The sequence below is a fragment of the Sinohyriopsis cumingii genome, chromosome 3, assembly GCF_028554795.1.
Source record: "Sinohyriopsis cumingii isolate HCF-2022 chromosome 3, ASM2855479v2, whole genome shotgun sequence".
NCBI lineage: Eukaryota > Metazoa > Mollusca > Bivalvia > Unionida > Unionidae > Sinohyriopsis > Sinohyriopsis cumingii.
Genome location: NC_142963.1, coordinates 115,122,292 through 115,143,663, shown reverse-complemented (window position 1 = coordinate 115,143,663; position 21,372 = coordinate 115,122,292). Strand labels below are relative to the sequence as shown.

At 38.4% G+C, this 21,372-nt stretch overlaps 1 protein-coding gene across 1 annotated transcript; it reads right to left on the bottom strand.

Moving 5' to 3' along the window:
- Positions 1–829: 829 nt before the first annotated feature.
- On the bottom strand, positions 830–5,086 carry LOC149803631 (uncharacterized). Its single transcript, XM_089953385.1, has 2 exons — positions 4,927–5,086; positions 830–2,121 (listed from the first exon to the last, which is right to left on the bottom strand). Exons 1-2 carry the CDS (start codon positions 4,989–4,991, stop codon positions 1,692–1,694), a joined length of 495 nt encoding a protein of 164 aa, XP_089809511.1. The 5' UTR covers positions 4,992–5,086; the 3' UTR covers positions 830–1,691.
- Between the last annotated feature and the right edge of the window lie 16,286 nt (positions 5,087–21,372).

Sequence of the window (21,372 nt, the reverse complement as noted above, 5' to 3'; positions counted from 1 at the left end):
CTGATTATTATTTGTAATTATAGACGTTGATCATGTTTGGAGTACTCTCAAGTTGGTTATGCAAAGGCAAATACATTCTGAATAAGCCAAGGCCTCCTCGGAGATCGATACAAAAGACTGATCATTATCTGTTAAGGAATATGTATGTATTCATTGAACGTATAAATCTTGTAAACCTTTTGTATGTGTAATAACACAATGTCTTCATCTCATTAGGCACCAGCTTGATATCATACGTGAAGAAAAAAAATATGGAATATATATATATATATATATATATATATATATATATATATATATATATATATATATATATATGCTGTATCAATGATATTCCACGAGCTGTATACATTTTTCTTTAAAAGGAAACGAGACTTGTCGAGTTTCCATTTAATAAAAAATGTATGCAACGAATGGTATATCACTGATACAGCGTACATACTATACATATATTTTATTTATATCACATACAAATACACATGTTTGCAATTTGAATGGTGTCACGATATGATCCGGGTAACTGTGTATTGACCGAGTGTGTCCGCTACAAAATGTAGTTCTATGATTTTTCTTGTTGTTCACAATCACATGCAAACTGATAAGTTGATTGTTTTCTTTTTGAGTTTCTATTTTTTTTCCTTCAGATTTATTAAATCAGTATAAGACACACTCTTGATTTAAATATGAAATATGGTTTTTGTGAAGAAATTAGTGCACTGCAAACAGTTAGCCTCTTGTACACTGAACCAGAACTGTCAGGCATTCACGTACTGTCGTGTGGAAATTAGCGCGGAATAGAAACTAAGCGAAATGACGAACCAACAAGACGTAATTAAAATATTTTAATATATTGATAGTTCATCTAGGTCATTAGTATGCTTTAATTAACATTTCTAAAAATTATAAAATACTCTCTCTCTCTCTCTCTCTCTCTCTCTCTCTCTCTCTGGCGTCACTAGGGTTGGTGTCACCCAGTGCGGTAACTCATAGTGTCACCCCCATGGACCCCCTTCCTGTACAAAAATTAAAAAATTGTATAGATAGTCATTTTGGTGGCACCCTCTGACGGTGTCACCCGGTACGGCACGCACCCTCCTAGTGACACCACTGCCCGTATCTAGCTACGATAATCCAGAGAGAGAGAGAGAGAGAGAGTGGGGCGACCATTGGACATTTTTATATTTAATACTAATCGAGTTTTAGAACATTATAATAGGTTTAAGAAACAAAGACAACAAAGCATTAAATACACTACAGTATGTATGCCTTGTAACTTGTATGTCTCCGATAGATAGAACAAGGATAAAGATTGATTGATTCATCAAATGAACAATACATACATGCATACATTTTCCTGAAACATCAGAGAACGTCCCTAATCAATGTAAACACTTTACAAGATGTTCAGCATGATTATGACGCCAACGTAGTAATTAAACTACTATAATTACAACTATTATACTGTTATTATTATTATTATTATTATTATTATTATTATCATTATTATTATAGAATTAAGGGGAGGATTGTTCAATAAAAAATACCATTTTCGTTTTCTTACATCACATTGTCTATGTGATCCTGTGGACCTTGAATATACTAATTTCTAATGTAAGCCTCGGCACAAAATTTAAAAAAAAAAAAAATCGGTATAATCTACTTCTTTATGCAAATATCTTCATGGTTTTAATTTAGCCTGACACTTTACGTCTGCAAACAAAATAATGTTTTCCAATTTGTATTTTGTTGTAAGCTTCGTAGTATTTATTGGTGTTTGTTGCCGAACAAGGATTCTTTGCGCAATAGTCTGTGGCGCAAGTTGTTGGATCCGGTCGTCTTCCGCACAGAGCATCGCCAGAGGCTTTTTTAGCAGTTTGGTATTCAGCGGTATTTTTGGCTTTAGCAGCTTTCCATGCTGCATTATGCTGCACGTCATCTAGTGTGTTGTACTGGTGGCCACTGCCGGATGGTTGGTACACAACAGAGCTTACGGTATTAGGGTACCCAGGGTGAGCCACGCGATTAACCACTGTGTATGCAACAGCAAGTTGTCCCTGGGCTGGCTCGCCTCTCGCTTCGCCAAATACAATTCGAGCCACAAGTTCGATGTTTGCATCCGTGCTGAAAAAAATAAAAATCAACATTCAGAAGTCTGTAATATCATTAATGCACTTTCACATCATTGCCATTGTGAATAATACAAGCATATTTTATAATCAAATATCCCAGTGTAACGCAGTAATTAACTATCGCAGATTATCAACAAAACCCTAACACATGCCAATACCCAGTCGATACTTTCGCTGGTAAAATTTTTATACATTCATTGTGTGATTTACAGTGGCACTGGCAGCTTGTCGGACATTCAGGCCTAATGTTCATCAACATTCGACTGCCTCTGTATGTCATATACAAATTCTTGTCGTCATGGCTGAACAGTTTAAAAATAGTTTTGATGAAATTTTCAGTATGCATTAAAACTGAACACTAATTCACTCTTATTTTATATGATATGCTATGATAACGAATTTGCTAGGTTATCTATGCTGTAGCAGCAGGTTAATTAATGGGTAAACCAAAACGTTGATGATTGTGCAGAGTGGGATACGAAACGTTAGTTGTGAAAACCTTGTGCAAGCGATCGCAAAGATTTGGTTTGGTGCTTCGTAGATGTGCTTGATAGCCTTTGAAATTATGCCCATCGCAAAGGTTAATGAAGTGGATAATTTCTTTAACATATCACCTGAATAATGGTTTATCCTGAATAATAATAATAATAATAATAATAATAATATTATTATTATTATTATTATTATTTAATATGCTGATCGAGTTTTGTTTTACTGAGGCGAAGCACTAGGGCTGATTAATCGGACCCCAAATCTGTATCGATTATCTGTTGAGATATATCAAGAAATAATCGAATTTCTATCATTTAATAATGAAACTTTAATCGTTTCCGACGAGTTACATAAAAGGATTACAAGGAGCAGAAAAGTATTTGCGTTGCTAATGCACACTCCAACCAACGATGCTCTAGATGATCTTTTAATGACATTCCAGGCACATGATGACATTCCAGGAACTTCAATGACATTCCAGGAACTTGATGACATTCCAGGAATTTCGATGACTTTCCAGGAACTTGATGACATTCCAGGAAATTGGCTTCAAAAACTCATAGCAACAGCTATTTTAAAAAATATTACTTTTCAGTCACACGTCATATTATTACAATGCAAGGGAGATAAATACGGCTAGATGCCCATTGTTCTAATCTAAGGTAGACTCGAACATAATTTTCAACCTCACAAAAGCTTCATTAATATTTTTCCTGAAATGGACTCAGACAGTGCGCGTTCTTGTAATACGTTTGAACGTATATTAGACAATGTGTGTATAGCTGAGGTCTGCAGCATGTCAAAGCAAGGTGAATGGAATCCTCTGCTTCCGCTGGTCCATTAATATTGTCACGTTACGTCAGGCTCCGTGGATGAGACTGAGCAAATTCTGATTCTAATTTCAACGCAAAAGGATGATTTCCATGACAGTAAAATGTCTTACAAAAACATCGTTTACGTACTTTTTGTATCCATAATGGTCTTTAACACGTATCTCCCTGATTAACAGATTATTCAGGTAATGGTACCAGTACCTTACAATTCACATTACTTGGGTTTAAATTAATCATGTTATACTGTTAAGTATGCATTAATTGGAGACAAATACTTGTTATTTTACCTAAACTTAAAGGGATCTTATCGACAATTTTAAAGTGGTATACCTCTGATTATATAGTCATAATATCGGATCATTCAAAGCAATAACTCTTCCATGCTATGTCTATTATGTACAATCGGATTCGATTGGAGATGTCTACAATGAAAACGTCATAACATGTTATGATTAATAATACTTGACGTGTTGCTGTCTTCCTGGTTAAAACTTAGAACAGTGTTATTAATCATATTTCGCTTCGAACTTTCATGAAAGACCACCTGTCTTTAGACCATGATCATTTGTATAGTATGTATATTTGGATCATTGTCAAGCATCTCATGCATTTGATTACAATATAGTATCGTATCAGCTAAAACATTTCATGTGTTTTGACTGTTTTTAAACCGTTCGTATTCTCTCTTTTCTTCATTCACCTTATCCATTTTGTCTTTGCTATGAGCTGTACTGCGTTCAAGGGAGTAGGAATGACTGAAGAGCCCTGAGTAATTCGTATTTAAGAGTATTCATGTCGACTCGATGAGCGATTCACAGTTGATTTCCATATGTGTTAACACACACACACACACACACACACACACACACACACGATCACACACACGTTGACACTGGCAATATTGACACTGGCAATATTCAAGTTCATTTCACTGCACTTTCAATCAAGCATCTGCCTTTACACATTAACTTAGAAAACTAGTGAACGCAATTACATTGTTTATTAGGGTTTTAAATACAAACGGTTGAAATATCGAATATCAATGACCGGACTGGTATCAAAATGATTTTAAGAAATAACAATCGGATCCACCAATCAAAGTTTTTCGAAGGTAAACAACAAGTAAGATAAAGAAGAAAATATTAAATCTCGGGAAGGTATGACTACTTAAAAATTGTTGGCTTTATATCGGCAATATATCTTATAAAACTGTGCATCAATCCCAGACAGAACAAAAGTTTTTAATTCGCTATATTACGGAACAGATTGTGACATCACCAGGTGTTACACAGTAAAACTTAATTGTATATGGTTATAGACAGCTAGGAGATTTTACATTAACATTTGATAGCGTGTTCACCAGGGCAAAACCCCTGCATATAGACATCTTTTGTTCAGTAAGTATATAAGAACTATATCATAACTTTGTATTTACTGTACTGCTAACAACTTTGAAGGAAGCTATGCCTTACCATAAAGTTTCAGCCTTAGCACCGACGAGGAAAGCCAACAGGAAAAATACAGGCACTGGCGACATCTTTGAAAGCTGGGTGTGATCCGCTCGCTTCAATTTTTTAAAAATAATATCTATCTACGAACGTGGCCAATTTATATCTTGGAATGTAGACTTTGACGTCAAACCTTCCCGAGTCACGTGAGCTGCCGTTGTTTCTATTGGTAGACTATCAATACTGAACATTAAACAATCCATACCTACCAGCTCTTTAACCTACCGTAAACTTCATTTTCACTACACTAAGTATCACCGTCAACAACACGGTTTGTTTTCTATATAAATAAACGATGACTTGGTTTTATGCTTCACAATTTGACTTGAACGTCACACAATAGGTATAGAAAGATATGCATTTAAAGTGTAAGAAAGCTGCGGGGTGAAACTTGCTAAAACTAAGACAACTATGTAACGATTAATACCTATTAATAAGTACAAATTAAATTTGCTCTGTTGAGACGTTATCAATTTTCAGTACAAATTATGGTCAGTCTAAGACTTTATTTTAGATAAGAAAGCAAAGAAAGAAGAAAAATGCTTTGGAATATAAACGTTTTCATCTGATGAAATATAAGTAGTTAATGGGGATACTTTAGCGACCATGGGACTTTAATGTTAAAATGGGGGTTGTACCCTGGCGACAATGGAAAATTTAACATTAGAGAAAAAAGTTTGTACCCTGGCGACAAGGGGAATTTAACATGGGGAATAAATCGTGGGACTGTTGAGCGCCAAGGGGAATTGAACATGGGGAATAGAGTTTGGGACTGTTGAGTGACAAGGGAAAATGGAACAGGGTCGGGACCCTATTTTAAAAAAATAAAAAAAATAAAAAAAGGGGTAGGCAATTGAAAGTCTATCTCTTTTCGAGAGATTGGAGTGGCCCTGAAAAGGGCCTTTGGTTTTCTTCTTCTTCTTCTAGTTTCTTCTATTTCTCCACCAGCTTCTTATTTTCTGTCCTACACTTTTTCTCTTCTTTTCTTTCTTTACTTCCTCCTTTTTCTTCTTTTCTCTTCTTTCTGCTTCTCCTCATCTTCTTTCTTCCTCTTCTCATTTTCTTCTTCTTTTTCAATTTTTTCGTTCCATTCTCTCATTCTTATCCTTTCCTCTTCATCCTCATTCTCCTCCTTTATTTCTTTCATCAGAGCACTGATCATGTCCTTTACTTTTCTTAAATTGTTGATCTCCACCTTCACTCGATGGGGACTATAAGAATAGTGATCCTCGTTTAGCCTAACTAACATTTGCTCCATCATACCCAAATTGTCCAGGACGTCTTGCAATGTTTTCATTTTATCAAGTTGGTTTGAACCATCTTCTTTTTTATTCTCTGTAGAATGGTTTGAACGACGAATACTGTGGGTTCTTATACGAAAAGCGCGGACGTGATGGAAAACATCCCCCTAAAGCCCAAAAGTTATATTACCTAGATCATCACCTAAAACGTGCGGACGTGAAGGAAAACATCCCCTACTTTTCTCATTTCATATTATCTACTATCCACATACCTTAAGCAACAATAAACAAACCCAAAATCTACTATCCACACACGCAAAGCATTAAACTCAAACCCCAAACTAAACTTACTATCCACACAAACATACGTGATCACTTACAAAGCCCAATAATCTACGATCCACACAAACGTACGTCAGCTCTTACAAACGCATACACTCACACCACATAAGAGTCAGTGTTTATATTCACACTACTCTACATACACACATTGGCAAATGGATTACTATTTCTTTTCTAGAGATTGGGGTAGCCCTGAAAAGGGCTGTTTGTTTTTGAACTCCAGTGACACCTGGTTAATGATGGCACCTTCCAGGCCTGGCACCACACACACATCTTCTTCCCCAGTCTCCTTTTACTTTTTTTCTTGAGAGCGCAGAGGGAGGATGATTGGCTTCAGCACCCCAATCCTCTGTCTCTGGTATCTTGTAAGCCATCCTCTTTCCTATTTTCTTTTCCTCCTCTTCCCTCTGTCTTCTCTCCACCTCTTCCTTCTTTATTCTTCCCTCTTCTACTATGGCCTCCGCTGCCAGTTCATTTAACAGGCGCCTGACATATTCCAGATGTATCTGGAGTTCAAGAAGTTTGCTTATTCTGGTATTCATTGTCTTGTTAACGAATGAACAGGGTAGCTAGACTACCAAGCGAGTTTCAATTTATACTATTAGCGCGGACGTGATGGAAAACATCCCCCTAAAACAAAATTGATATTACCTAGATCATGACCAAACAACGCGCGGACCTAAAAGAAACACTCACTCACTTTTTATACTACCCATTACTATTCTAAAAAATTTATTAAACCAATAATATACTATCCACATACGCAAAGCAATCAAATCAAACCCCAAATCTACTCTCCCCACACGTCAAACAGTAAAAAGAACATGATCTTAATCTACTATCCACACAACCGTACGTGAGCACTTACAAACACACAATCATATACACAAACACATACACTCACACTATATAAAAAGAGTCAGTGTTTATATTCACACTACTCTACATACACATTGGCAAATGGATTACTATTTCTTTTCTAGAGTATTGGCTAGCCCTGAAAAGGGCTGTTTTTTTTGTTTGCTATGGCAATCTTTTAGTTTCTAAGAATGCTACGTCCTCTGACGATAGACTTTCTGACGATAGGTCTGCTTCTTCGGAAAGAGAAGAAGAACTCTTTGGTGTCGATACGACAATCGACAAAGCCTCTGACAGGTTCAGGTTTCTGTTGTTGCTGCTGTTGTTGCTGCTGTTGCTGCTCTCTCTGCTGTTTCTGAAGTCTGTACTTCTCTGTCCATTCTTCTTTCTCCCTGTTCACTTCTTCTCTGAAGAGCTCTTCTATCAGGTCTTCAGTGACTTTTAACATTCTCACATTCTCTGTCTCTTCAGGCTTCGGTATCAGACTGTGTCTGACCCTATGCAAATTCACGTAGGCTTCGTTTAGTTTAGCTAGTTTGGAGCACATCTTCGTAGGAGGATGAGTCGGCAATGGATGGTTAGACTGGAAACTACCCCGGTTTTTAAAGTCAAAGCGCGGACGTGAAGAAAACATCCCTTCACGGTTTTCGAGCCGGAACGTTCAATGAGTGCCATGAGAGGGATAGTAAGAAGTCAAAGAGCATGAATCAAAATTCTTATAGCCAAACAAAAGACCAAGGCATTTTTTCAAAACACAACATTTTTTATTCAAAATTACTTAACACTAGCAAACAACTCTAACATTTTTAACAATAATCCAACAATATAACATCAAACATTTTGTTTCAAATGACAAACATTTTTTTCCAACTCACACATTATTTTGGACAAGGCTGACAACGTTGTGAATGAAATTGTGATTTCCACTGTTGGAAGTCATTAGGCCATTGATGGACACTACGTTTCCTAGCTTGAGACAAAAGATAAGCATAATGGTCACAAAACCATTGATCTACTTTCACATCGTTTCTAGAAGAAGAACGAGGATCAAAATGAGTCACTAAATGTTCTAAGGAATAACCCAGGCTGCGATGATGCAGAAAATACACACAATATTGTCCACACACCAAGGAATCTGTACCTTGTAATTTCACATTATTGAATCGAGTGGTCTGAGCATTTCTTCTCATAAAGTCAATGATATCGTCTTCCAAAGGAGGCAATCCATACGAATCGAAATATTACACACATCCTTCTTGAGGAAAGTAGACGGCTACCCAGTGGGTTCCTGGGAGATGACTGTCGTCCGTGTTGATCACATAAACTAGATGGTCTTGAGGTTTACGATGAGGGAGTTCATCTTTAGCACAGACGACAGGATTCCAAGAAGCCGTGTACGAGCTGTGGTTCAAAAGGTAATAAAGTTCCCAGGTATCCATGTTTTGTGTGGTTTTCTTCTTCACAGGTAATGATAAGTGATCAATTCGATCCTGACTTTTTGCTTGAAAATGTCTGACAAGTAAAAGGCGTTTAGATCCGACTTCTTACTCTGGTCCAAGAGAGATTCGATGCGACGGCACTCCAGCGACGTTAATGGAGGAGAAGAATGTTTATCCAAGCCTTTATACCACTCGTTCAACACGAATTCTATCTCGACGTGATCCCAAGCTTTGTCCAGATATTCGTCCATTTTTTCTTCTTGACTTAACATCAGACATTTGTCGTGTTGAATTTGAGTGGAATGATCGTTGTGACATCCATAGCACTCTTCCTTGATCAATTCTTTCATTATATCTGCCAGGACTGTAGCAAAACAGGAGACTAAATGGGCTTCTTGTTCTGGCCATCTTGACTTTATCATGATAACTTCTTCGTCTTGGGATTCTTCTTCTTCTTCTTCCACGGACTCCTCACATTCCATCTCCAAAGTTTCTCCACTAGGTAAAGAGGGATAACAGTCTTCCATGGCTTCTAATAATCTAGAATGACTTCTCTCAAACTGTTGATTTCTATGGTATTGTCAAATTCTGCATACAGGAGGACGTTCACTGTGTGATCTGGAGGTGGATTTGCAAACTGAAGTTCCACACGAATCTGACCCGATTTTATAGGGTGGAAATGTCCCTCGTCCCTCATCGCTCCCTTGGTCTGGAGTGAAATCAAAACCCCACAAAGCATAGCCTCCGAAATACCGTGACTGGTGTTGGTTCCTAACTGTCCCGTGGCTTCGTACAGGGACAAGTACGATCTCAAATAATTCTTCGCGACACCAAAGTTGGGCTCAAAGGGTCGGGTACACAAGATCGCGACTGACTTCGATCTTGGACACATTGTAATGTTGAAACTCAAAGGCATTTTGATCGTGGGTTCCGTTGAAGGCTGAATTCCTGACGACACTAACAATCAAACGCTTGGGTAACTGTCCTTGGAACAGATGATCTTCGATCATAGATCGCTGTCCAGCGGGAATGGTGAACGTTTTCACTTCTACGCGTCATATCGGATACTTGGCGGTCGTTCTGCTCAACGTCTGACTAACGTCGTTTCCCACTTTAGGTAACACTTCCACACGACGTCCGTAAAGTCGGGCTTCTTGAAATATAGTTTTGTATTCATTGGCATGGGCCATCAAATGGAAAGCGGCACTGCTACGATTCCGTCTCAGACGGATATCCACCCCGTTCAGCAAATACTTTTCTTGTAACCACATGTCCAAATGCAAACGATCCATCAGTTCTAAACTTCGCCCTTGCAGAATTTTCTTACGAAGGTCGTTAAACCCCACATTGTGAGGATTGTCATCTTCTGTCAGGACTGTGTCGCTAAACGTGGCTACACCTGCAGTGTCAGGTTTCCATACCACGCAAGCATCCAGATGAGTATTCTTGGCTTCTTTTCCGTACGTCAAGAGATTTTCCAGGTAGGCACGATATGGGTAAGTATCCATGCTGATGCTGACCAGTTTGTTATTCAAGTACAAGTCCACTTCGCTGAACAAGGAACGCATGAAATTGTTGACAGGAGCTACTCTAGCATCGGTTCCTGGATTGGTGTTGTCCGTTTTGATCACTTTCACTTTCAAGTACAGGTAACTGCTATTCAGATCGATGTAATTTTCGGGTTGTCCTTTGATTTCAAACTCGATGGGAGCGGAATCCGTCAAAGAGGGCACGGGATGAAATTCCACCCACTGGGATTCTTGCATCGTCATCATGGTGGGGGGCATGGCAAACAGATCCAGTTCCGACTTGGAACAAGCGCAAGACTCTCGGTGCATCATTTTTCTCTGTGTCTCAATAATCGAAAACGTCTAAGTCTCGGACGGTTCTTCTTTTCTTTGCCTTTCTAGCTTTAGAAGTGTGAAGTCTGGTGAATGAGTGTTTTCTTCGTCGTCTCCTTCTGCCTTGTCCTTGCTGAATGCCTGACTCGGTAGCGTGCAGGGCATTTATAGGTGTTTCTCGTCAGCCCAAAAGGTCTTTGCCCGTTTGCAGCAAGACATTTTTGCCTGCCCTCATGAAGGCTTCTTTAGGGTTTTGTTTGTCGATGATGACATTTTGGAGAAATTCTTTGCCTTGCGTCAGTGCCGCATCCTTCAAGGCGTGCAATCCGCGTGTCACCATCAGTTTCAACACCGGGGCCACCGAACGAAAGGCCGATTTCAGCATATCTCCTAAACCGTATCCTCGCTGTCGAGCAACCCCTCGGTACAGTGGATACATGACTTACGAGTCGTTAGATAACCGGTTTCGAAAATGGAGTTTCACCGTCACTTTTCCTTTGGTGAATGGAATATTTTGTCCCAGATCTCCTTTTATAGCAATGTTGACCGTGTCCAAATAAGATTTACTGACAGGCAAATAGTGAAGATGTACAAATTCGCGGTGAACGTGGTAAGTGTTTCCACCTTCCTCGTCAGCGGTCGTGGCAGGATCCACTTTGAAAGGAATGACATGCAGTAACGGTACAGAGGTGTGTCCTACCACGTTGTACTCCACCACATGGGAGTACACAAACATCAAATTCAGTCCTTGGTTCAGTTCTACCGGGGCACGAAATAACTTGCTAAAAGACTCGTTGTCGTAAATGATTGGTAATTCGTTTTTCTTGAGCATGGCCATTCTCATGTCCGTGTCTCCGCCCAACATGTCAAACAATTCATGACAAAATAAAATGGACACGATTTTACTCCCGTCAAATTTCATCAAGAAGCGACGAGCTGCTTTGTGGTATTCCATGGTGACACTTTTTTTGACACTTTCCAAAGCTTTCAGAAACACGACATTAAACCTGGAGGCTATGGTGCTCACCAAATGTTGACCACTAAAATAATAGCTTGGGGGAACGAACAAGTGATGAGGTGGTGTACTTTTGATTTTGTGTGCCAGGGGTTTTGATGTTATATTTGCCATGGGTATCCAAGTACAGTTGCATTTGCTCGTCATAAACTTCCACATCAAAAGAATTTTGATTGGGAAGGACATTGAGGACTTGGGTCGGGTGAATCATTTCTACTAAAGCCACTTCCCAATGGGCTTCGTGATCTAATGAGATGGTCTGTGGTAATTTGGCCGTGTAACAGAAACACCTCCATAGAACTGTCACTGGGTAAGGTTAAGTAAAATTGGTTTTGGTGACTCATAATTCCAGAGTTCTGTGGCTGTCCGAGGGGTTACTGGACGTCAGAGGCGGTGTCTCCGCCCAAAATAGGGTTGTTGTTGTTATTGGAGTGGTGACTGACACTGGCACTGGACACAAGGTTCCCGTTGTTCCCGTTGGAAGAGAATTTCAGGGAGGGATTGGGAAGCAGGTAACCGATGCAACTGCTCAATAAAATGGTCCACAATTGTTTGTTTCCTTGTTGCAAACTCAAATTGGCAATGGCTGCACCGATGACACAATACACCACGAAGATTTGGCAGAAAAAGACGATTTGCGTTTTAGGCACACGTTCTCCACACCACACCCACAAGGGTTGTTTCTGTAAATCTTGCAGAGAAGAACTGGGTGAAGGAGTGGTCGACGTAGCTGCGTCTGTGTGAAAGGGCATGATGGTCACTTCTTTTTATAGTCGATGACATGCGAAGCGTCGATCCAAGAATCAAAACTGGGTGGATATCCTTTCCAATGTACTTTGACTTCTTTGACACGTCGTTTACCCACTTTACGGGTTCTGCTTTCGAGAATGCTTTCGATGTCGTACACGTCGTCTTCTTTTTCGGTGACACGTTGTAACTCGGGTAAGTAAAACGTTCCTTTGCGCATTTCTCCGTTCATGTCTTCCAATTTATAGACGGCAGGATGACGGCCATGCACTCGTCCAGTGACACGAAACAATTCGGTCGTCCAGTTGGGTAAGTAACCTTTGTCGAAAGTGCGTTTGGTTTTGCCAATGCGCACCCAATCTCCTACGGTCAACACTCCACTTTTCTTGGGGGCAGCCCTCGTCGGGGACGTACCAAACAGGCGCTCAAACACCAGCACTTCGTTCTCGGGAGTCACTTCTTGCGGTGCACGTCCGATGCTTCGATGGTAAGATTGGTTGTACGCTTGCACCAGGTGCGGTAAAATTTGGATGTACTTCAAGTGTGGTGATGCGTAAAATATTTCCACATGCGTTCTTTCAAAGTGCGTTGAAAACGTTCCACGATGCTGGCTTTGGTTTCGGGATTCTCGGTGGTAAAAAAATGAATGTCACGTTTCTTTAATTCTTTTTGGAAAGCTTGGTTCAGAAATTCGGTGCCTTTGTCCGTTTGCCATCGAAGAGGGTGACGACCGCTTTGTTTCAACACTCGTTGCAGGGCTCGCACTAACTCGCTGCTCGATTTGGAAGTAAAGGGTACGACCCAGGCAAATTTGGAAAAGACGTCGATGACACAAAACAAATATTTGTAGCCACGATTGTAGCTGGCCAAATGAGAGACATCGGCTAAATCGGCTTGCCATTGATGATCGATGCCTTCCACTTGGGTGCGACTTCTGGAAAACTTGCGTCGAATGGGTTTGTGTAAAGTGTAGGTAGCTTGTTCTTGTAACCATCGTTGCACTTGAGGTAAACGGAGACTTTTCAGTCGCATTTTGGCAGCACGACACAATTTTTGAACTCCTGCGTAACCTGCAGGATGCGAGGGATCGTAGTAAATGCTGGCTAACACTTTTTCCATTTTGTGTTTGTGTGTTAATAAGGCACCCACTCTTGGAAGATGCTACTCTTTTTCTCTTGGGGTACTTTCTTGGATTGCAATGCTTTGCGTGTGCGACCAGCAATAGGTGTCGCAGAGGAGGATGTCGGAACAGGGGATATCGAATGCCGAAATTTCCTTTGCTCTTTCCGTCAGTGGAATTTGCCAAAATCCTTTCAAAAGGTCAAATTTGGTGACATACTTGGCATTTCCGATCTTATCAATACAGCCAATCTATTCTTGGTAATGGAAATGAATCTGTTTTGTCACACTGTTCACCTTCCTATAATCAGTGCACATACGGAAAGTTTTATCTGGTTTCAGAACAAGTATACATAGTGAACTCCAGTCACTTTTACTGGGCTCTATGAAATCATTCTCCAGCAAATACTGCATTTCTTTTTTCAAGTATTCCTATTTGAGAGGGTTCATCCTGTACGGGTGTTGTTTCACAGGTTTGGAATTTACATTTTCAACGTCATGGACAGTTTTGTTTGTTCGTCTAGGAACATCAGGAAATAAGTGGTCATATTCAAATAATGATTGTTTAAGTTCATTTCTTTCTTGCTTTTGCAAATGTGAAAGTTTCTGGTCCAGATCTTTCGTACTTTCTGAATTCCGAAGATTTGTCACTCCAATATCAGTAGAATCCGATGATATGTCTTCACTTAAATTTTCACTGAGTGGGACAGGTACAACTAAATTAATTGCATGTTTAACCTGGCTATCTCTTTCAATATACTGGTACTCCTATAATTTATTTAGATCCCAGGAGCACTAATATTATAATTTAACTCATTCATTTTCTTCTTAACTTTGTAGGGGCTGTAATAGCTAATCTGAAGAAAATTTTGAAGAATTCGCAAGAGAGACAGAACTCTATTATCAAACTCAAAAGTTCTCTCCATGTAGTTCTGTCAAACCATAATTTCACTTTTGACTTAAATTACTGAATGTCAAATTCATGCATAATAGGCTGGAAAGTTCCAGACCTAAAATTTCACGACTGACCCGATTGAACAGATTTGGGAAGGCCAAATTGAGTAGAAAAACTTTATTAAAGCTTTTACTATTGTTTTAGATTTAATATTCCTCAAAGGAATTGCCTCTGGAAACCTTGTTGACGCACACATGATGGTCAACAAGTATTGGTTATCTGACTTGGTCTTAGGTAAGGGACCAACACAGTCTACCATAATTCTACTAAATCGTTCGTCAAATGCACGAATAGGTTGCAGATAAGCCTTATGTTATCTTCTGATTGGGTTTTCTTACCATCTGACAAGTATGACAAGATCTGCTGTATTTACAAGCATTACTTTTGATTTTTGGCCAATATAATAGAGTCAAGATCTTGTGATAAGTCTCTTTAATCCCTAAATGACCAGCCAAAGGAGTGTCATGGTCAGACTAAGTATTTCCTGTATGTAAGGTTTAGGAACTGCAATTTGATAGTTCACTGACCACTCATCACCAGCAGTTACCTAGGGATGTTTCCATTTTCTCATGAGAATTCCATTTTTAATGAAATAACAGACGGGTACTTCACTGGCTTCAGTTTCACTAATGGCCCTTTGGAACAAATAGGAGATCTCAGGATCTTTTTCCTGTTTGACGACAATTGATTGTCGTTTATCACCCTGATTAGAATACAGACAATGAATAGTTAAAAGAGAATCAATGTGATCAATATCTTTTGATTGATCCAAACGAAGAGTTAAAGTGACCTCATCAAAAGCCTGACCAATACATGTGTCAGCTAAAGGAATACTTTCCTTATCAACATCATTCTCAAGAACTCTCTTTGCATAGCTCTAGTAACTGCACAAGCTGCGTATAAATCAGGGAATTCTTTTTCAATTGGATCAACTTTCTGGTCCAAACAAGGCTGTCAGTTACAAGTGGATTAGGCACAACCTTGTCTCAGTTACAAGTGGATTAGGCACAACCTTGTCTCCAGCTAGGTCGTTGCCTAGTAATAAATGAATGCCCTCAACGGGTAAAGGGCACACTGTTCCCACTGTCCCTGGTCATGAGACTAAGTCTGATGACACATTTACACAATGGAGAGGAACATTAACAAAGCCGCACTCTACTCTCTGAATAAGAACACTCTCATTAGAAGAAGACTTCTCAGAAAAAGACAAAGTACCTGACAATAAATGACTTTGAGAAGCACCTGTGTCCTTTAAAATTTTAATAGGGATAGGATTGGCCGAATCACCCAAGAGTGGTATAGAACCCTTGGATATGAATGGTTCATAATTCCGCATAATAAAATCAGACTGGGGTTTATTAGACCCAACAAATGTATTGCTTTCAATACTCATAACCCCTTAAGACACATTCCTTAACCGTATCATAGTCACCACTTTGGTGAACTGACAGTGAATGGTAAATCTCACTAGCTTTACCAATAAGTACACATTGTAATAATTGATTATAATGCTTTATCGGCCATTTCGAATTTTCAGGAACTTTTTCGCAACGAGTAAAATATTTGTCTACTTCTCTTTCTCTGAAAGGGAGCACATACCTATTATTCTTTGCAACATCAAAACTTAAAATTGTATCTGAAGTAGGAATGTGCTTTTCACTTGCCAGCTCTATTTCTTTTATTCTACATTGATATTCCCTCTCTTCCTTCTTTCTTTGCATTTGCATCTTTCTCTCTTTCTCTCTTTTTCCTTATCTAATTACATTTGTTTTTCCTATAGGAAATTAGACAGTAAGACTTTAATAGGTCCTCCTCGGATTGGTCAAGATAATTTGCGTGTTTTATTAACTAATTTATTATAACTTTTAATTTGTATTCATATACCATGTCTGAAATGCAGTTTGTAATGCTTTTGCTACGAGAAATTGTTACTTGCAAATTGTATTATGGTCACGAACAGAGAAAATTATTTCATTAAAATGTCTATATTTCTATACGTTTCTTTTTTCTTTAAAAATAGAACTTCATTGTGATGTAATTTTAAAAAATATTCGTAATACCAATATAATTCTGTCTTAGTATTGTAATCATATTCTTGAAATTATTTATAATATTGAAACTATTATAATATTGAAGTTATTTATAGTACTGATATTATTTATAATATTGTATATGTTGGTCATTCCGGAATAAATTATACTGCTAGCATCCCATCCAATTCAGATCTTTGTTAAAATAAGTCGTAAATAACAAAAAGGCCTGGTAGTAATTACGAGAGTTTTTAACATTTTAATGCAAATGACACAGAAAGTACACAAAATAAATTATTCGTCTGTCTCATGATAGAGTATGTTGTGTACCGTGCTTGAAGAACCTTAGTTCCTTCATAACGCTTACTACGACTCATTTTTTAATCTAAATTTCAAAGGATTGTTAATAATTCAGAACTCAACGCATGCTACAGATTATGTCAACAGTGTTGCTTCCTTGACTATGACAGCGAGTACATAACACTACATAATGTTTTTTTCCGAGTGATCAGAAAGTACACGTTTGATATGGAGTGGGGACATGCCATCCGATTAAGACGTATCCTTTCGCCATATCAGACGCGTTCTTTCCTCCAAATTAGAACCAAAGGGCGAATGAGGTTTCGTATATATTACTTATTCCCTCTTTGAAGTTTTCAAAAATATGCTAGATCCACAGCATGAATAGAATCTAAAACAACCTTTCATTGGTTCCTGTTTGGAAGTGCTGTACGGAAATGCTATTTTGGCAGTCCGTATCGAAAGCCAGCTTCGAATCAAAAGGTTATGTAATAAAAACAATATCAAGCCTATGAATGCTAACTTCATATTGAAAAGAAAATTCACAGAGAAAAACGGAGATTATTTTGTATTAAGTCTATGAGAAGATGACCACGTACAGAAAATTGAAACCTCATATACACCATCTGTGGTCAACAAGAAACTATCCCAAACCGGTGAGCAATGTCAAGAAAGCATGCAGGATACTTTGAGCGGGAATACCACCGGCTTTAAAAGTAAACAGAAACCGGGCATGGACTAGGTGGGCAATTTGAAAATATTCATAGTTTTTCATGAGGTAAAGGTATAGTTAATACCGAAGTGGAAATGAATTTCCAAGTCGCCTGCTCTCAGAGAAAGAGGTTGTAGAGAGTATGTTTCCTGATTCCTCACGTTTTACAGTTCCACACCCATCCCATCCACATACCCCAACAAAAAATACTAACTTTGTCAAAGTAATATCGTGAAAATCTGTGTACACACAACTTGCACTCCTTCACAACTGAGAAGAAGGTTTCTGTTGCAAGATTACATATAGAACACATCTGACGATGAGCTTTTAGGTGGAGCATAATCTCAACCGACTTTTGAGCAAAAAGGCTACAAACGGAAATGGTAGAGTTGCCTATCAGCATAAACCCCATCTGTCATCATATCCATCTGTTACTATGTCCCCACGACTAAGTGCCCCGTAACGACCCTGTTTTAGTCGGATACCCTTACCGTCTACACTACGCTTCTCTCCATTACGAATAGAGAGAACTGTAGCGGAGACGGTCAAGGTACTAGACTAACCCTGCGTCTGTGAACTCGAACATAAGAGATTTCTCCAATGTCTGTGGTGCCCCTTTTGACAGTATACTAAATTAACGACCCCTTTCTCTGCGGTTTGGAAGATGTTGCGATAAAAGCTTTTGCCTATTGACGTCAGATGTAATCTTGAAGAATCATTCTCTGACTGAAATGGTTACTGCACTGCAAGGAAAGGTTAGATTGTATTGATGCAATTGGAGCAGTGTTTTGCCCAGAGACACGCCGCGGCTGCTGATTTCACTTATCAAAGGAAATATATACAATTAGATTAAATTATGAAACTCAATACTCGTATGAATTTTCTTTGTTCAAAAGCCGCTGAATCAGCTTTCTGCAAAATTCGTGAGATTTTAAATAAATATGCATGTTCCCTTGAGAACCAACTTTCCATTTCGCACGAAAAAGGAATGGATGTGAAACAAATTCTTGCCTTTCACATGCGATTGTATTCACACCCATCTATAAAAAGACTCTTTCCTGGTCCACTGAGTATTTGCTCAGAAAACTGTTTTGATAAACATGCTGGTGGAATGAATCCGTATTATGTAACATGCACGCCGACTGGAAATGATATCATCCTCATGCAAATCTGTCAATAGCGTATCGCGTCATTTGGATACAAAGCATAATGCGCCACTATTTAGTTGACGTGATGACAAAAATGTGTTGTAGGTAATGACAGAAAGTTAACGAGAACTGTCAAGTTTTGTGTATATAGATGACTTGGAGTGGAGCCAAATAGCGCTTAAGTTCTTTTTTTGCCAAAACAAGTACACGTTCATATTGGATCTAAACGAATTTACTAGCTTGTGTCACTGTGGTCAACTTATCAACGTATCAGTGAGGAAGAAATTGGTCTGTTTTTACATCTCAGAAGCAGTTCTGTGCGTTATCAAAAAATGCAATTATTTCAGAGGAAATCCCCTTGTTTCTTAGGACAAATCACAAACTAGTGGCAAAAAATATGTATAGCCTGTTACACCTTCAGCTTTGCATGTAATAATAGCTCAAAACTGGGAACGATCGGAAAAAGCGGTTGCCTTACATCTCAACTTGTAAAACGCAAAGTCGTTTTTCCTGAGCATCTCTGTCCATTTCGCTATTAATTTGAAATATACATAAACATGGCGTTTACAGTTCTGGCATAAAAGTCAAACTGCTGGCATAACAAATTGTGGTCAGCCCATGCCGTATATATGCGCATATATAAATACGGTTTCAACAGTAATCAGTTGCTTTTATAGTCTCTACATCGGTGATACATTTTCACTTGTTAATAATTATCGACGTAAGAAACTAACGAAAGAGAAAATAATGGTACAATTTCATTAAATCCCCTATACTTTCTTGTTTTATCTTGCTATCTCTCCCTCTTGCATGACGGACAAAAATACGTGGAAATAGTCAAAATGAGAGATAAAAAGAATTTGAGCTGGGTATAACTCTTGAAACTGAACTTAAACCAAATAACCTACAAGAACCTGGGTCGTCATTTAAACGGTATGTGTACACTTTACATGAAATTTTTCTACAGTATTCAGGTGCAATGGCCTTTTCTTGGTTAGAAGGCGCACATATGCTTTAATCTATTTAAGACATTGTGTTGTTTTTTTTGTTAACCTATAATAAGGTTCTAAAACAGATCAGTTTTATTGATTAAAATATTCACAGCTCTCTCTCTCTCTCTCCTATCGTTGCAAGCTGCAGGCGCAAATCCGTGATAAAACGAACTTAGCTGATTATCGCCATTCATATGACCATGTCTCTGGACTTGTGAATGATGGTAAAATTTACCGAAAAGCATCCAGTGAAAAAGGGAAAAGAGAGATATGGAAGATAAAATCAATCTTAGGGTAGGTATTAATGTTAATTGAAACATAACAATGATTTCAATCAACTTTAACTATTCCCAACTTGCCTGGATATACTCGTCGGTTTCTGAATTGCTTTAGCGTTAACTGTTCAAGAAAGTAACCATGCTGAGTTTGTAATGCTCTCAACCATTATTCATGCTTAAATCATATGTCTCTTTTATTTATTCAAACATTTTGAATGAAAACGGGACTTAAGAAAGGACAAAAAGCAACTTATCAAATGTTATTAGCTGCAACATGTGCGGAACTAACTGTATGTTTAGCGAAGACACTTGACAGGGATTGAAGATTTCACTCCCTTTGTTACTGGCACGTTTTTCATCTAACCTCATTGGTCGAGACCAAAACTCGAACCTCACACGGGAGAGGTGAGATAGGAAAGGTGAGCACCATAGGTGACTAGGCCACCTGGCCTCCTACCTTTTAAATCCGAACTTTATAAACTAGGTTTAGATGCAGTCTAATATGCATATTCCGACACTTTCGCTATACTAATTGTCGCTAATTGCACCTCTACATCAGCTACTTACGCCACCTACAGTATCAGTAAACTCATCCATGTAGTCAAATATAAGTAACGACAATCTGCTACCCCAATGTCTACTTTTCAGAATACTACTTTTTGAGGACTTTCTTGGGAATTTACTGAAATAAGATACATTGAAAAAGGTTACACAATATGTGCACTTTCAGAAACAACTAATTTGGCCTATAAAGACTTAATACAATCCAAACGTTAAGGAAAATAATGATTACGATTATTTGATAAGTGAAGATACCCATTTTACCACAGATTTCTCTATAAAACCTCTCCAATCAATTAGTCAGATGAAACGAATTAAAAGCTTATCGAAGATCAACATCAAAGACTTGTTCATTCTAACAGGAAACAGGTTAGGAGGGCAAATAATGACAAGTTTTATTCCTAAAAATTGACTTCTCAAGATACCCACATGTCTTGCAACAATTCGGCAAGAAAATTATCCAGAGTGAGGTGTAGAAATATATTAAAATCGTATAGCGTATCTACACCAACTTCTTAATAGTTAACATAAGTTTCGAAGAACATCCTTCTTGTAGCCTAATTAGAGAAGGATGACAAGCTAACTTTAAAAATATTTCAAACAAATAACCCAAAAGCAAAGGCAGAGGGAGACAAAACTGAGATCTTGGCATGAATCTACACCAATCACATTTTTGACAAAAAAGAAAAACTAAATAAATTCCCTCAAGTAGCTTACGAAGAGATGAGATGCCTTGTCACGGAGAGACAGATGAACGAACAGACTTATGCTCGGGGTCATTCAGAATTAACTTATCCCAAAGTTTATGATAACCACGTATACATATTAGCAT

Bases quoted from the DNA above. Each gene is read 5' to 3' on its own strand.
- LOC149803631 (XM_089953385.1), bottom strand. From the start codon at position 4,991: ATGTCGCCAGTGCCTGTATTTTTCCTGTTGGCTTTCCTCGTCGGTGCT. The intron at 2,122-4,926 runs GTAAGGCATAGC...TATTTTTTTCAG, and splicing joins GCTAAGGCTGAAACTTTATG to CACGGATGCAAACATCGAAC.